This window comes from Tiliqua scincoides, chromosome 2 (assembly GCF_035046505.1).
Source record: "Tiliqua scincoides isolate rTilSci1 chromosome 2, rTilSci1.hap2, whole genome shotgun sequence".
Lineage (NCBI taxonomy): Eukaryota > Metazoa > Chordata > Lepidosauria > Squamata > Scincidae > Tiliqua > Tiliqua scincoides.
The window spans coordinates 126,366,414-126,384,266 of NC_089822.1; the positions used below are offsets into that span (position 1 = coordinate 126,366,414).

Consider the following 17,853-nt stretch of genomic DNA (forward strand, 5'->3'; position numbering starts at 1 on the left):
TCTTTCTTTGATTAACCATTTCTTGTTTCATATACTTTTGGCAGGGGCAGTTGCCTTTCTAAGACCTCCAGCAGGCTTTCTGAGGCTCGGAGAAGTCACATAAAGCCTCCCTGGGCCTCAGAAGGCCTGCTAAAGGCCCCTGCCTGCTCAATTTCCGCTGTCAGGGCTGTGGGTTGGCATCTCTCAAGGTGTTATACCCAGGGCAATGTACCCCACCCCCGTTAGCTATGGCACTGGTACCAGTCCACCTATGAACATTACTCACTCTGTAATCCTACCTGTTTATTTTGTACAATTCCATTTACAAGTGACAACATTTCCACTGGGGTTCAAAATTAGACAATCCCATATGACAGCCAGCAACACAAGTGCCCAGCCACAGAGCTATCAAAAGTCCAGCGCCTTCAATGGATGCTCTTGTCTCTAGAAAAGCTTTCAGTAAACTGGAGTCGCATTTGTGTTCAAACAAGGAGCACTGGCCTCTCTCCCCCCCCCCCAATGTGCAGTTGGTTGGAGTGCTGTACCCTAAACTGCTGTATTATGAGGTTATGCCACAAAACGCTGAACCATAGGAGTACAGGGGCATATGGGTGGCTGGTGTTTGCTAGGCCTTTGTTGTTACGGCCTGCGAAGCCCCTGCTGCTGTTAGCTGCTGAATCTTCTGGCTCATGGTCTCCACAACAGCTTCAAGAAAAGAAACAGAGTCAAGAGTTAATTCCAAGTGTTGTTATATGCCTTTCTGACCATAGCAACAATTTCTCAGTCTTTCCCCAGTGTCAAGTCCCACCTTGCTTCATTGCATGTTTCTCCTGTAGTGCTGGTTGAATTTTCTCCATCTGTTTTGTCAGGAAATCAATCTTCCTCTTGAAGAAGTCTTTGGCATCATCCACTGACTGCAAAATCAAAAGGTACTATGACATCCTTGCATACCACCAAAATGGCTTCCTCAACAAGAAATGTTAAACCAGAGCCTCACAATCACTAGGACGACATATTCCAAGATCACTTAGACTGAAATCCTATACACTTACCTGAGTGTAAGTCCCACTGGACCGAACTGGACTCACTTCTGAGCTGACATCCATAGGATTGTGCAGTTAGGCTCCTAACCACTCTGGCATAATCTGAGTGGCTTGCCCTCTTGCACCCTTAAATCTCTTTATGGTAAGTTTTAATCCCTGGGGATGCGTGGAAATCCTTATTAACAAGGTAAGTGAACCACAACTCTTTAGGTTTCCCTTGCAATTCTTCCAATGTCTTGCCCATTCAGGAATCTCAAAATTCAATTAGCATTTCACTTCAAGCATATTTCAGCATCCCTCCAAGAGCCAATTCATATCTGATGCAGATAGTGTGGCTGCTGTTGCCAAACCCAGATTGGGGAGAAGGAGTAGTCTCTCTGTGCCATCAGTTTCCAAAGGCATGGTGCTTGCCAGGGAGACTCTCCGTCCTATTCACTCAATCCACATGGCAAGTCATTTACAAATGTCATAGGCATGGCTAATGTCATCTATGAGTAAGGTTAGGCCCATGACTGATTCACTGCCATATTCCTCTATGCTAGTGATCTACTGCCATCTCCCATGCACAAGACAGGAAACTCTGGTGCCATCTTAGGTATAGTTTTCATAAATATCATGAGGGGTGCTCCTTTAGTCACAGCCTTTACCCTGGAAGCCCTTTCCTTAGTCTCACACTCTTTTAGGCTATCTGTGATTATGCCATGGCAACTCTACATTCTCAAAGACCTCAACATTTTTTCCCCACAAGAAGCAAAATGGATTTTGAGGGTTCTCTGATAGTCAGTTGCCCAAGGGCCCACAAAATACTGGATTCAGCATCAGTTATAGCCCCAGTTTTGAGTCCCCCATTAGGCAGAAGCGGTTTGGGACACAGTCTAGGGCAAGAGTTCTCACACTTTTAGCACTTTAGCATCACTCTGCCCCAAGAATATAGCTACAGTTCAAACAGTACACTCAAATAGTCAAATCAATCCAAGAGTTCCAGATAGAAACTGGTCAAAGATCAGACCATCCCAGGCCCCTCCATTTCATGTGAAATGAAATCATGTGTTGCTTCTTCCTTAGACTGCAGCTAATTTCATGTTAATTTGGATTATGAGAGTCTTACCTTTTCTACATAGTAACCTGTCCCAACATCTATCAGCACCTGGCCAACATCGGAGAGTTTCCCGGGGACGTACATCTGTGATGGTGGGGTATTAAGGAAATGCACACGAGTGGAGGAAGAGTCAAATAGGAACAAAATGATTAAACTTTGCATCTTAAAATGAATTTAAAAATCAGCAGCTGATGAATGGAAATCAGGCACTCTACAGGTGCTCATAATACCCAAGCTCTAATGAAGCAGATGTATACAAGTTTTAAAGAATGATTCTTACCTGAACAGATCTCTGAAGTATCATAACATTTAAAAACGGTGCCAAGTTATATTATTAGTTTTCTTCTTAAGCCTAGGCATTGCAATACATAGGTACACAGAATTGAAGCTGAGAAACAAACAACCCATGGGGAAAAAATGTACCTCAGGTTTTCCTTGAGGGTGGCGCAGGATCATTCAGCTTGTTCAGCGAATGGCAGCTTGGGAGAGTTGTTTTAGCCAAAGGATATGCTGTTCTGGTCACAGCACCACATTATACTGTGATATCACTGTGATGGTGACATCATTTTACCCAGGGCTACAGACTCCATAATGACAGACATGCAAAATACCCATTATTATGAAAGGCAGGGAGTTGGCAGAGGACAACTGGGAGTACTCCACAGGAAGCCAAACTGCTCTCAACCTGAGACTGTGGCAACTCCGGGTTCAAACTGCTTATTTTTCCCCAAAGGACTCAGGGTCAAAAATAACTGAACCCGCTCCAATTTACATAATCCCACCCTGAGCACTATCGTATGATGATGATGACTGGTCATGGTTATGACTAAGATGGAAGCCAGCAATGGCCTGTCATTTTTAGTGAAAAGATTTCACCAACATGACCAAAATATTGATATCCCAATGTTATGTTCCTTGCTTAAAAGAACATATTCCAACTAAGTACCTTCCTGGATCACCATCATATTGACAAACGTGTAAGTTCTCTCCTAGCTCAGTAATTTGTAATCAAGCATCACCTCTCCCCCCACAGCTTCTCTTCAACTTCTGCCACACCATCCCTCTTCATTCTTCTTCAATACCAGTAACAGGATTGAGAGCAAAAGAATAAATCGTGCAATAAACAGCAATTATTTAAATTATGGTTAAGCAAATAACAAATATTGATTATTCCAAAGCCACTTATTTGTCCACAGACAGTTGAGACAAAAGGACAAAAATCAAGCCCTTGGGAAAGGGAGTGCTGCGGTGCTGAAGATAAAAATTCAGCTACCTGCTACAAATTCTACTTAAAGGGCGGGGGGTGAAAAATTGTAAGAGGCCAAAGCCTTCCATTCAGAAGCTTGAAAAGAACCACAGAGAGAGAAATCCACTTTGACTGAACTACAGTTCAGATTGCTAGAAATGAGATGTTTCCTTTCTTCTGATAATCTTTCTTGGATCATATACGTCATCTGTAATGTGAGGAGACATGGTAGAAGTTTTCCAGCAGATACTACAACCTGAACTACTTTAGACGCTCAGGGCCCAATCCTATCCAACCTTCTGGCACCGATGCAGCTGCAATGCAGTCCTGAGGTAAGGGAACAAATGTTCCTTGAGGAGGCCTCTGTGACTGGCTCCCTACCACAGAATGCAGAATGTGCCCTGTTGGTACGGTTGCATTGGTGCTGGAAAGCTGGATAGGATTGGGCCCTCATTTGCATATAAATTCTGGTTACAGGATAATGGAAAGGCCACCTACAGAAGAAAAGATTTAGCATAAAGGTTTTAATGCTTCAGTAACATCACTCCCATGCAGAAAGGATACAGAGCTGGAGAGTGGGACGAGTAGCTCTTTACCTGATGAAACAGAAATACATGGCTATTAATGTATAGGTACACCAAAACTCCAGAATTATCCCTTTCACAACAGCACCCTCCACAACCCACAAAGAAAACTTGATAATTCAGTCACAGAAATCACCACTGAAGTCCTTCAAATTACTTTTATGCCAGTGCCTAAAACATCCCATTATGGTAGGGTTGGGTTCTCAAAATGGGGTGCCGCAACGCCTCAACCTGTGGGCCCTGGACTCTACCCCCTTAAGGGGCTGGGCAGGGGGAAGGCAGCGACGTGATCCCCAGGATCATGTCACTAACGGGGGTCGCAGGGACTGGCATGCACTTACCAGTCCCTGCTGCAGCCTCCTGGGGGGTGTGGGGAGCCCTGCGCAACCGTCCACAGGGCTCCCCAAGTCTTAGAAAGTGAAAGCAGAGCTATCGCGCTCCACTTTCAGTTTGCGATTGCAAACCAGAGGTGGGGCGTGATTGCTCCGCTTTCACTTTCTGAGGGTTAGGCCACTTTCTGCAGATGGTTGCGCAGGATTCCCTGCACCCCGGGGAGACTGCAGCAGGGACTGGTAAGTGCATGCCAGTCCTTGCACCCACATTAGCGACGTGATCCTGGGAATCATGTCACTGCCTTCCCCCTGCCCCCGCAGCCTTCCCCACTCCCCCACAAGGACTTCCTGCGGTCCTCAAACTTCCTGTGAGTTTGAGAGCCGCTGCATTATGGTATACCTCACCCCTGCTTCATGCAAAGAAACCAAGGAGTGAAGCAGGAAAAATGCTTGGACTAAAGTCATCAGGTAGGGCAGTCGCAAAACCAGGAATCAAATTAAGGACCTTCAAATCATTCTTTTCCAGTCCTAGCCCTGAGGTCACAACACGAAACCAGATGATCAGAATAAGTAAAAGGGTCATAATGCTGGGAATTTGTGTGTTCAAGAGAGTATCCTAGCAGATCACTGAAACTCACACATGAACCTGCAACCCTGAAAACACAAGAAGTGCTCCTATGCTTGCCATATCTACCACCCTCTTTGTAAAAGAAGATGAACTGTGCACAAGGAAAGGAGTGTTTTCCAGCTCACAAGAAAAACTGAGGAACAAGTTCAAGATTCACCCACCTCTCAAAACAGGATGCTTAAAACCAATTTCTATTTGTCTGGTACATTGCATTAAGCCATACAGTAAGACTGCACCAGCACAATGAATCCATAAACTAAAAGGAACTCATCACCAAAGGGTGACAGAGCTGAACAGGCTCGGGGATGTGCATGGATGGAGACTGGGAAACTATCAGAGAGGAAACTACTGACTCCATGACACGCTGTTTACATCAAATTAATTAGGTGCTGCATGTCTCACCTATGTCCTTATTGGACCAGTAGTGGGTAGTGATCAGTTTGGGACAGTGATAACTGTTCTGAAGGACTGCCTTCAAAATGTGAAATTATTTTTCTCATTCCTGCTTGTGCATATGCCATGTTTTGCTTTTCCAGGTGGTTTGGAGGATGATTAAATCTTTATATAAATGCCTCCCCAACCCAAAAACAAAGAAACAACAGTTGATAAAATACAATTACATCTCACTATTTTCATATGCATATGGTGATGTGTTTCTAAGAGAAACTCACCTCTTTGTCTTAAAAATTAAAAGATAAAGCAGTAAAACAATCACTTGCCTTCATTGCTTTTGTTCAGTATGGTCAGGCAATCTTTTGCTTCCACATACTTTGTCTGCACCACTTTAAGCTGTGCAATAGATGAGGAAAGGAATTCCACTTCCTATAGAAAGGAATACAAAAGCCAAAGTGAAGGACCCATGACCTTAGTCTCACCACAAACTATTTTCAGGGATTTTAAACTAGCATCGGATAATTTTGTTACTACCAATGCAGCTATGTCACAAACTTCTGCAGCAGGGCAGTCCAAATTCTATCAGCTGGGAGGCTGCACAACCCCCAAATGTGCAGGTGCAGAAGTAATTGGTGGTGATGTGATGATGTCACCATCAATTACTTCTGGGTTCTAAGCCAATCACTTGGCTGGCTCCGTTGGCTGTGGCACGGCTTTTCTATCAATGCTGCACTGTTCCAGCTTCTCCAAAGGAGAAGCTGTGAAAGCATAGCAGGGAGATAGAAAAACTGCTGAAGTGGCAGGAGGCAATGGGCGGTGGCTGCAGCAGGGCTTTTCGGGGCCACCAAAAAGGGCCTTGTGGGGGCCACCCCGTTCTACAGTAACAGAATGTAACAGTCCGATAACTTTATTGAAATCTTAAACCATCCATTTTCATTAAAAAATCCTGCAAACTCTGCATGACATTCACAGTGACATCACAATCACTTGAAGGGGAGAAGTTACAGAGCAAGGAAGTGAGTGGAGTCATCATGGATGTGGACCACAAAGCATTGCAAGTCACTGCACTTTCCTGTGGGCCTCCGCCCCCCACAGTAAAAGAGAGAACATCTTTGGGCTTATACACTTCATTTCCTGCTCTTCTCGCCACATGCAGAACTGATATCCAAACTGAACATTCTATGCCTGTCTGAATATAGGATTTTGCTTTGGATATAGAATACTCGAATTACTAGCCATTATACACCCAAGCCAAGGTTTTTCTAATTTAGATTAGATCTAAGGCAAAGGAAATTGGAATACGTAACAAACAATGGTTCAATTTATAATTACTGCTGGGTACAAATGACACACATTGCTCAGAAAGAGATGGCTGCTGCCAACTGACCTACATGGATCACAGTCTAAACCAAAAGACAGTAAGGCAAATCTCATGCTTTCTTCTACCAATCGAACTTGTGTTGCTTGTCTAACAGTTCCATTTCATTGTATGCTAGATCATAACTGCCAGCTGCCCCACCATTTCGCAACAATCATGAAAGAGTGAGTGAGTTGCAGGGGTGCTTCAGTTTTACTGGATGACACTGGTTCCCAACCTGTGACCTGTGGACCACAGGTGGTCCGTGAGACCCTAAAAAAGTGGTCCACAAAGTCTCTGGAGGAAAAAAAAAGATTACCTTTTGTCACTTCCACCTGAAGTTTTGGTTGCAGCCATGGGCAGTCTGTTCTCCGCACTCTCTGATAGTCCATGGGGGGAGTGCTCATTCAGGAGACGCTTCCCCACGGACCACCAGAGAAGGCCGAGAATGGACTGCCCACAGCTGGAAACAAAAGCAGCAACCCTCAAATCTTCTCTATAAAGCAGCCATTTTCAACCACTGTGCCATGGCACATTGGTTTGCTATGAGTGGTCCACAGGTGTACCACAGGAACTTAGGGGACGGCCATTTATTAGGAGGGTCAATGGGGGATGTGAGCCCCCCACCAACAGCATGGTGTGCCCTATCAATTGTCAAAAACCTGAAGGTATGCCTTGACAATTTTAGTGTGCCGTGATATAAAAAAGGTTGAAAATTACTGCTATAAAAAATAAATCTCTACTAAAACTTATCCAATTATTATAAATTGTGTTTTTTGTGTACAGGGGATGGGGTGGGGGTTTGCACGCGGTCCACGGCAATTCCAATTTTTGCCTCAGTGATCTGCGGGCTCCAAAGGCAGCGATTTCCAACCTTTTTCATCTCACAGCACGCTGACAAGGCGCTAAAGTTGTCAGGGCACACCACCAGGTTTAGGACCGTTGACGAGGCACACCATGCTGCCAGTGGAGGGCTCACACCCTCCACTGGCCCTACTAGTAAATGACCCTCCCCCAAATTCCTGGGGCACACCTGTGGGCCACTCGTGGCACACCAGTGTGCCATAGCACAGTGGCTGGAAATAGCTGTATAAAGGCTGGGAAGCTCTGCTGGATGAGATGCTCTCACCTCCTCCCCCTATAGAAGCAGTGGGGCTCTGAGAGTGGGGCTCCTGAGAGCCAAGCACTGGGGGGGGGGGGCTGGCAGCCCAGAGGTGGTGCCAGGCAGGGCAGAGGGCACCCCAGTGGCAGGTGGGAAGAGCTTGGCTGGGGTAGCCCCCCTTGTGGTCAGCTGTGCTCAAGGAGCCAGCTCCTCACCCTCCCCCCCCGGCTGCCCTCACCTGGTCCAACTGGTTCTTCAGCACCTCCAGCTGCGGCAGCGAGAGCTCCGAGATGTTCACCTGCTGCGCCATCTTGGTGGGGAGGGAATAGAACCGCCCCTGCGCGCGCCAGACCGTCCACCACCCTCGGTCACTCTAGCCAGCGACGTCTATGGTCGGTCCGCCCACTGTTCCCCTCGCGGAAGAACCCTTTCCCTGGCCGCGACTACAAAGAGATGTCAGATAGACAATGGTCCCCACACAGCCCTCACTTCCGGTTTCAAGACGACAACTCAATGCAGGGCAAGAGTGGGGGTGCGAACGTTTAGGGCTCCCTCAACGCACTCCCTGAAGGAGCCTGCTGGGATCACGGTGACCAGGTGCCATAACCCCAAAAGAGGACACCCAAGAAAGATGCAGGGCATGCCCAAACAAAGCTATAAACGCGCATATATGGATTTCATGGGGTTAATTAAGCACTTCATTTCATTCTCAAACTGTGGGTCACGAGCCAGTTTCAGGTGGGTCCCCATTCATTTCAATATTTTATTTTGAATAGATTAAACTTGATGCTACAGCATTTAGGGAAATGTTACAGATCTGCACTTTTAACAAGCTACTATATCATTGTTAAAAGCATATACAGTCAATAGGACTTACTCCTGGGTAAGTGTGGGCAGGATTGCAACCTAGGATTGTGAAAAATGTTCCTGCTGGATGATGTCACTTCCAGTGTGTTCTGACAGATTCTCATTTTAAAAAGTGGGTCCTGGTGTGAAAAGTTTGAAAACCACTGCTTTAGTACAATAAATTTAAAACTATATTATGCATTATTATATATAATTTATTACAAGAAGGCTATGCAATAGCTATAGGGGCTGCTCACAGGGAAAAGGAGGATGTTTAATTTCTTTTCTAGGACATGAGAATAAAAAAAAGAGGACTTCTGGTCACCCTGTCTGTGGTTTATAAAAATAAAGAAGGAAGTAGGCGGGCAAAGATGTTTCTAGCTAAGCACTCACCATGTGGGGTTCATCTGTTTACATATATGGTAAACAGATTAAGTATTTTTCAAAATGTACAGTGCAATCCTAGGCTAGGATTCCTAGATGTATGTACTTGGAAATAAGGCCCACTGCATTCCATGTACAATACTCTGTAGTACTCCTTAATCCAAGCAACACTGATTGCCCTATTTATTTGAATGAGATGATTTGGCATTGAGGTTTTAATCAGGGAGGGGGGGAGCTAGGGCCAGCCCACCCATAAGGCCAACAGATGCCAAGGAAACATTCATCAGAATAGGACAATTTCCTTACTTTGAGTAGTGCTACTGCCCTTCTTTACGTCTATCTCAGCAAAGTCTTCTTTGCTTTTTCTTCTAATAATAATTCACTGGCTGGCTTTCACTTTCCTTCAGTGCTATGTGATTTTAAAATAAACTTGCCTAGACTTTTTTCTTCTCTGTGCTCTAGCTTTACAGTATATTTGTACCCCATACTTTTAATTTCACCTTCAGACAATGAGCTAGTGTCATGTTCTACACACACACCAAACTAAAACAAAAGGTGGCACTTACTTTTTGGGGTCTGGGAATTCTGCAACTGAACTGGGTGACCAGCTACTGGGGTCTAGTAGTTCTGCTCTGAAGGTGTAGGTTTCACTTTCCCCTGTTTGAATTGCACTAATACACTGGTTCCCAAACTTTTTAGCACTACGACTCACTTTTTAAAATGACAGTCATGACCCACATAGCTTTACTAGACAAAAAGTCTAGAAAAAATATCAAAAAATTAGTAATAATCAGGGTCCTATTCTCCCAAGGCAGCTAGAGACTTTATATATAGCATGAGATGTGTGTAAACCAGTGATTTTCAGCCCTTTTCATCTCTCGGCACACTTACAAGGCAATAAAATGGTCAAGAAACACCATCAGTTTTTTTATAATTGACAAAGTGTGCCACACTGCTGGTGAGGAACTCACATCCCCCAATGGCCCTACTAATAAAACTACCATCTCCCAAAATCCCACAGCACAGCTGTTGTCCATTTGCAACACACTGGTTGAAAATTGCTAGTGTAGACATTTGCTAGACTGAAATGGAGTTCAAGGACAGTTCCCCAAAACCTTTTTACAGTTGTTCCAGGATACCCAGAAGTCGGAACTGGAGAGCAAGTTAGGGACTTCCATACTAGGCAAAAGACTGAAACTGGGTTCACATGTGATCTATGGCATGCCAATTACAGTACTAGAGAATAGGAAAATGTGACATTTTAATTTGTTGGTATTAAGATAACCTCTTACCACAAGTTAGCATTCCAGCCACAGAATGGACTCTCCATTCAGATTTTTCACTGTTGCAATTTTTCTCCTGCAATTTTTTTTTCACTTCAGAAACTTTTTGCAGCCCACCCAAAGTCGGCTCCTGACGCACTTGTGGGTCCCAACCCACACTTTGGGAAACGCTCTACTAATACATGTTGTTGCTCATGGAGATGACCACACTATTATAACTTTAAACCATTTCCAATGCACTTCTATTCCCCCAGAACATTCTGGGGGGGACTGTTGATGGTTAAGGCATCAGAACTACCCTTAAACTACAGTGTCCAGAATGCATTGCAGTAGTAGAACTGCATTGAAAGTGGATTAAAGCTGTAGTGCGGTGGTTCTCATACATTTAGCACTGGAACCCAGTTTTTAGAATGAGAATCCTGGAAGTGATGTCATGACCAGCAGTGACATCAAGCAGGAAAATTTTTAACACTCCAAGCCTGCAATCCTACGCATACTTACCCAGGAGTAAGTTCCATTTACTATCATTGTTAAAAACAATATACATAGCAGCTTGTTTAAAGTATAGGTCTGTAACTTTTCCCCAAATGCAGTTACATACCATGGTAGCATCACATCTAATATATTAAAACTAAAATATTGAAATGAATGTAGATGTACCTGAAATTGGCTCGCGACCCACCTGTTGGGTCCCGACCCACAGTTTGAGAAACATTACTGTTGTGAAAATGCAATCTGGATCAGCTGAGATACCCAAATTTTGTAATAAATTTGTTTTGTACTGTATCATTTTCCCCTTCCTGGCAGTCGCAGTTCCTTTTGTTAGAAGATACCTAAGGATGTGTGGGAAGGTCAGGTGTCTGGGCAAATACGGGTTTAACACCAGCTTCTTTACAGTAAGGCACTAAACTTGTTGATTTCCTTCTTCTCTTGCAGTCTTTCAGAAGAAGGCAGACACTCCTATGCCTTTAGAACCTGCTTGGGATCATTAGAAAAAGGTATTGAGAACAAAATGGCTAATATTATAACGCCATTGTACAAATCAATGGTAAGGCCACACCTGGAGTATTGCATCCAGTTCTGGTCACCACATCTCAAAAAAGGCATGGTGGAAATGGAAAAGATGCAAAAGAGAGCGACTAAGGTGATTACTGGGTTGGGGCACCTTCCTTATGAGGAAAGGCTACAGCGTTTGGGCCTCTTCAGCCTAGAAAAGAGACGCCTCAGGGGGGTCATGATTGAGACATACAAAATTATGCAGGGGATGGATAAAGTGGATAGAGGGATGCTCTTTACACTCTCACAAAACACCAGAACCAGGGGACACCCACTAAAATTGAGTGTTGGGAGAGTTAGGACAGACAAAAGAAAATATTTCTTTACTCAGTGTGTGGTTGGTCTGTGGAACTCCTTGCCACAGGATGTGGTTATGGCATCTGGCCTGGGCGCCTTTAAAAGGGGATTGGACAAGTTTCTGGAGGAAAAATCCATTACAGGTTACAAGCCATGATGTGTATGTGCAACCTCCTGATTTTAGAAATGGGCTATGTCAGATGCAAGGGAGGGCACCAGGATGCAGGTCTCTTGTTATCTGTTGTGCTCCCTGGGGCATTTGGTGGGCTGCTGTGAGATACAGGAAGCTGGACTAGATGGGCCTATGGCCTGATCTAGCGGGGCTGTTTTTTTGTTAACCTAGGCAAACAGTGAAGCCCATCTCATCACTACATTTTTGTTTGGCATGCAACATTTAAAAGACTAAGAGGAAAGAGAATCCTCCTGGTCCAATCTCTTGCGATTAAGAGTACAACATTTCAAAGTAATGGTAACAGAAGGGAGCATCTAAGCCTGCCTAATTTTTTTTTATATATCTTCCCCCTCTGTTGGTCTGCTTATGAAGCATTCTGTGAAGTGCAACTTTGAATTTGTAGCCCACTGGAGAACTATGAAGATTGAACTCTATTACTTCCTTCTTAACTTCAAGCAGTAGTGTTAATCATGCCTTGTAGCAGACTTGGGGCCCAATCCTAACTATTTAGGAAGCAAGTCCAATTATAGTCAATGGTGTTTAGGACTACAGTGTAAGTTCAGCCAAGAACTACACCTACAGCCCAACCCTATGCATGTTTACTCAGAAGTTGGTCTCCTTGTAGTTAATAGACCTTACTCCCAGGAACATGACCACAGGATTGCAGCCCTATAGAATTAACCAAGTTGCATTGCCGGGCTCTTGTGTCTTTAATAGCAGTATTGCATGTGTGGTGCTGTTCAAAGCTTATTTTGGCAAATTTAACCAGATAGAGTTCACTCTGCTGGGAAAATTTGGGTCCTCTACGGATTGCAAAGTTTTCTGAGACCTAAAGGGAATGTCTACGTACTAGCAGTTTGAATTTTGAGCAAGTTAGAACAGCAATTCAGGGCATACTAAAGACAAGACTAATACAGCAGAGTCACTGAAAGCCAAGACAGGATGACTCTCTCACCCACATATCAGCCAAGGTAGAACTTCCATGTCTCAAGTTGCAGATGGAAATTAAAAAAGGTACCAGTAGAGCCTATTAGATTTAATCTTTATTCAGGCATTTACAACATTAATGCAATAAATTAAACAGAGCATACAGCAAACCTATATGCTGTGCAAATAGTCAAAAAACAGCAGCTTCATTAAGAACACCCCCTGTAAAAAGCCAACAGACCTTCCACTGAAGATGAAGCAAGGCAGAAATGGATGGCCGAAGTAGCTTGCTTAGGCCCATTTTTAAGTCTTCTCTCCTTCTGGAAGAGTTTGAATTCAAGCCATGGCTCAGGAAAAGTCAGAGTCCTTTCAAATTCTTCACATCCTAAAAACCCAAACTGCATATTTTCCAGGTTTTTTACTGCAGAGAGACTGGAAAGCCATAGGCTATAGGGGCAGCACCAATCATGTATTTGAGCCTGGGGGCCTTGCGGGATTGAATGACATATTGAAGCAGAGAAGCTCCCGATCCTGCCTTAAGCCAGTTCTTCAGAAGCGCTTCCATGTAACGATCAATGTCTCTGTCAGTCACATCCCAGAGATTACCCAGCACCAGGGGACTGGGAGGTAAGAGAAAAAAGTTAACATGCCATCAGTCACTTAAATCCCAATATAGCTGCTACTATTCTAATCAAGCATGCCATCTTAGGAACTAGCTTCTCCCAAGTGCACTAGGGAATGTCCAGACATTTTCAGGTCCTTTATTTACCCAATTTAGGAGTCTATTTAAGGTTGTTCACTCCCGGATTGGCCTTTTCAGCCACACTAGACGCTGTGCCAGAACCACCTTTCAGAGCGCGATACCATAGTCTTTCGAGACTGAAGGTTGCCAATACAATTAAGGTTGTCTTTTCTGCTTGCTAGTCAGCAAGAACCAAATCCCTGTCCCATCTCATTTTAGCATCAGGACTGCCTACAGAATGGCTTTTGTCAAGTGAGCCTCCTATCTTCAAGTCAAGAATAAGCATCTCATGTTTTCCAGAGTCGAAATAATCAAAGCCTTCTTCCTCTACACCATGCATAATCAAATCTCAAGCCTGCCCCTCACCCTAATCTAATCCAAGCTCAAAAGTGCCAGAGTTGTAGCCATTCCTTAAAAGGAGTGCGTTCCAGCCCTCTAATAATTTTGGTTGCCTTCTTTTGCATCTTTTCCTGTTCTAAAATATCTGTCTTAAGGGGTGGAAACTAGAACAATGTGCCTAAATGTGGCTGCACTATTAAATTTACATAAGGGCATTATAACATTAGCAGTCTTATTCTCTACCCCTTTCCCTAATGACCCCTAGCATGGAATTTGCCTTCCTTGCAGCCTGCTGCACATTGATCATCATCATCCTAATGCAAAGACCCCTGAACTAATCCAAGGTTGGGATAGCTCACTCACCATCCTGCCATGAGGAACTTGAGGATAACACCAGTTCCTTCCAGGTTGCCCTGCACTGCCAGGGCAGCACTGCTGCAGCCAAAAAGGAGGGCGACAGCTCTGCAGTCCACCTTAAGTATGGAGTCCACAAAACGAGCACCTGCACCATGTCCGGCGTAACTACAGGGAGGAAACAAACACTCAAACAAACTGCACACGAGAGAGACAATGCTCAGTAGAAGCAGAGATGCAGCTTGCAATTATTTGCATACTAGTCTGTATGCAGAGGCATCTTGCACAGCAACTCCTTGCAAAAAGCTGGATCCATCTGTGCAGGCAGTAGGCCTGTGCCCAACAAGGCTCCCAGGTGCACCCAGTGTGTGAACACTTGTTGCAACCCCTCCCTTCAAGGAAGTCCACTGCAACCAAGTGGAGGTGAGAGAAGATGCCTGGCTCCAGCCATTAGATCAGCTCCCTGCAACCTCATAGTTGCCTTGTAGCTGCCAATCATCCTGGCTCCAAATGGATTTAAGTCCTCATAAAGCTCTTCATTCCACACTGAACTTATTGAAAACACCACCTTGTCTGTTCAACTGGTCTCAACTGTTTACAGAGGTGTGTGTTCAAGCCTCTCCCTTTCCTCATAGAACTAGTCGGTATGCATGTCCAAGCCACTACTCTATTACTAAACTTAACTCCCATCCTAACCAACTTTACTATTGCTGATGCAGCTGCAATGCAGCCTCGAGGCAACAGAACGCATGGCTGCATTGGCGCTGGAAGGATTGGGTTCCTGGAGTATCCATTTGCCCTATTGTTAACAGAAAAGTGAGGGGAATTGCTAGGAAATGCTAATGAAGCTGCTCAGACAGAAGAGGTAAAATCGGAACCAAACTGCTGTTAAACAGAGCTTCCTCCTTTACCTTTTCTTTCCACCATCTTTGTGTATCAAGTCCAATTGTCAGCCCAAGGACAGCATTTGATTTAGTTAATATATGTGCACTAGGAATAAAGAGTTAATAAGCAGAACTTTAATATTTTAGAAAGCTCCATTCTAGAGATATATTGGTGACATTCAGTCATATGGTAGCAGTTAGATGCCAGTAGAAGGATAAGATAGTTCAGTGTTAAAGGAAACGTGTCTCATGAAGCAGAAGTAGCCATTCATTTGTGAAACCTTCTTTCACAAGTCACTCTGTGGGATCTACCTTTTAATAGTGACAGGACCAGATGATAGCATTAAATGCCTTTAAAGTGAGCTTTGCAAACTTCTGTGCATTTACTCATTTATCTTACTTTTTTTCCTCTCCTAGTAACTGCAAGAGCTTCATCACAAAATTGACTTCACAATTGAAGATTAGAGAGAGCGAGTGCTCCAAAAGCAAAGGAATCAGTTTGGCCAGGAAAACATGGCCACTTTTGAGGCTGTTGGGAAGAACAATTGAGTTTGGAGATCCTTTACACAGGGTCAAAAGGCAGGGGTTCAGCGCATTTATAAGTCTTGTGGCAGTCTTTTCTTCCTGGATGAGATTGAACAAAACTGCCTGCTCCCATCCTAGCTAAACAGATTTTCCTACTCCCATCAGGGAAAGAATTACCACGTGCTTTAACAGTATTTCCACCTCAAATTACGTAGTGCCAGCTTCTTTTTGCACCATCAACTCAGAACCAGATTCCATGGTGTACTCACATATAGAGATCACGTTCTTCAAGAGCCAGAGAGACTTGGTCTGTACTGGGGGCCTCTCCTACCACTCCTGTCCAGCCAGGTTCACTGCAAAGGGATGATACAAATTGGATGCCAGTGCCAAAAGGAAGTTTATTGACAGGCTGTGTGGGAACTGCCCATACCTCACCAACAACACTAACCCAAGGGATTAGTGTTTTAAGTTTGTCACATGTTCACTTCTGTGAAATTCAACGTGGTATCCATGGAATAGCCAGGCAATCTCTCATCCAGGCATTGGCTTGACCCAGACCTGCTCAGCTTTAATAAAATGACTGCATCATTTGTCTTCAGATCATACCCTGCAACCCATTATGTAAAAACGGGAAGGTGCTTACAGTAGCAAATCACATCTCCATCTAGCCCAGGGGTGCCCAAACCCCAGCCCTGGGGCAATTTGTGGCCCTCAAGGACTCCCAATTCAGCCCTCAGGGAGTCCCCCGTCTCCAATGAGTTTTTGGCCCTCCAGAGACTTGCTGGAGCCTGCGCTCGGCTGATGCAACTGCTCTCAGTATGAAGGCCAATTGTTCACCCTCTCATGTAAGCTGTGGGACAAGGGCTCCCTCCACTGCTTGCTGTTTCATGTCTGTGATGCAGCAGCGGCAGCAAAGGAAAGGTTGGCCTTGCTTTGTGCAAGGCCTTTTATAGGCCTTGAGCTATTGCAAGACTGTCATTCATTCATATAAAATCCATCTCTAATATATTCATTTATGTAAATTTATTCAAATTTGAAATGTAAATTTTTTCCCCAGCCCCCGACACAGTGTCAGATGATGTGGCCCTCCTGCCAAAAAGTTTGGACACCCCAGATCTAGCCCTTTGTCAGCTCTGTCTGGCAGAGATGCTTTCCCAACCTCTACCACCAACTGATTAACTGGAGATTTTGGGGATCAAACCTGGGATCTTCTGTGGTCACTGCATGTGCTCTGCTACCAAGGTGTGGCCTTTTCCTTTTGAGACCTGGTATGTGTGGTATGCATGTGTGGGTACATGCATGCAGATCCCTACCTCTGAAACCAGTCTTTGAATATCTTCTCAGTCCCAGAGAGGTTTTTCTGTGGGTTCAAGACATAGAAGGTGCTGCTGATATTGACTCCGTGACTGAGGATAGCCTTTTGCTGATGCTGTTAAGAGGAGAAAAGAAAACACAGCCTTATGTAAGCTTGGGAGAAGCAGCACAGAATTTGCACCAGACAGATTTCCTGCCTATGTTTAGTTAAACATACAGGGTACCCTGCAAAACACCCTATTTCTTCCCACAGGCAACAGCAAGCAATCAATCCAGTCAGCTTGGCAAGCAGTTTTACCAAGCCACAGAATTCATTCTTAATGATGCAGAATTCTGTTTTTAGAACAATATGCAACTTTGATTATGACTAATCAGTCCAATGGCTCACTTAGAATGAGAACTGGAAGGTGGCCAAGGCACTCTCTAAATCAATGGCCCTCTATGTGGGCCATATGGCCACACAGGGGGCCACATGGAAAAAAAGAACATTAGGGGTCACAGTAAATTCCTGAGTGGGCCACTCAAACTTAACTTTCAGGTATAGGATGAAATGAGGTTCAAAATGAGCCCATGAAAAAAAAAAAGAGTGAGAAACTCCGTTCTACATCACCAACCCACCCAATGGCAAGCCCATCATCTGGGAATCTTCCCCATTCCTAACCAGCCTACGAAAAAAAATCAAAGCCACAAATGACATCTCAAACACAGGAAGCAGATGCACTGCAGGTGTTCCTATTCACATAACTCTGATTATCTCAAGCATCATGCCACAGAGGAAGTAAAACAGGTAGATCAGTGCCATCTCTAATCTAGTTCACCAGGGTCTTTCAAAGAGTCCTTTTCCCAACTCTGCTACTACAAAACCCATTTACTGAAGATGCCACCAGGAAGGCAAAAGCTCTACCATTTAGCTATGGCAATGTCCATTCCTTTCGCTAATCAAGCTAACTTTAAAGGATGTGGCATA

At 44.4% G+C, this 17,853-nt stretch overlaps 2 protein-coding genes across 2 annotated transcripts in view; both read right to left on the reverse strand.

The window, feature by feature from the left end:
• Positions 1 to 267: 267 nt before the first annotated feature.
• On the reverse strand, positions 268 to 8,111 carry PFDN5 (prefoldin subunit 5). Its single transcript, XM_066616636.1, has 6 exons — positions 8,002 to 8,111; positions 5,631 to 5,733; positions 3,932 to 3,963; positions 2,131 to 2,205; positions 788 to 893; positions 268 to 684 (listed from the first exon to the last, which is right to left on the reverse strand). The coding sequence occupies exons 1-6, from the start codon at positions 8,071 to 8,073 to the stop codon at positions 605 to 607; spliced, it is 468 nt and encodes a 155-aa protein (XP_066472733.1). The 5' UTR covers positions 8,074 to 8,111; the 3' UTR covers positions 268 to 604.
• A 4,821-nt stretch (positions 8,112 to 12,932) lies between these two features.
• Positions 12,933 to 17,853, reverse strand: part of ESPL1 (extra spindle pole bodies like 1, separase) — a 39,085-nt gene continuing 34,164 nt past the window's right edge. Inside the window, exons 27-30 of the mRNA XM_066615942.1 lie at positions 16,886 to 17,001; positions 15,842 to 15,925; positions 14,173 to 14,331; positions 12,933 to 13,348 (exon numbers count right to left, since the gene is read on the reverse strand). Of these exons, the coding sequence (XP_066472039.1) occupies positions 13,147 to 13,348; positions 14,173 to 14,331; positions 15,842 to 15,925; positions 16,886 to 17,001 (561 nt within the window). The 3' untranslated portion in view covers positions 12,933 to 13,146. The remainder of the gene's footprint in view (positions 13,349 to 14,172; positions 14,332 to 15,841; positions 15,926 to 16,885; positions 17,002 to 17,853) is intronic.

What these genes read in the sequence shown, in the direction of transcription:
- PFDN5 (XM_066616636.1), bottom strand. Translation starts at nt 8,073, where the DNA reads ATGGCGCAGCAGGTGAACATCTCGGAGCTCTCGCTGCCGCAGCTGGAG. An exon ending in TGAAGAACCAGTTGGACCAG is followed by an intron (nt 5,734 to 8,001) that starts GTGAGGGCAGCC and finishes TCCTTTCTATAG; the next exon opens with GAAGTGGAATTCCTTTCCTC. An exon ending in TCGTCCCACTCTCCAGCTCT is followed by an intron (nt 2,206 to 3,931) that starts GTATCCTTTCTG and finishes CCACCATCACAG; the next exon opens with ATGTACGTCCCCGGGAAACT.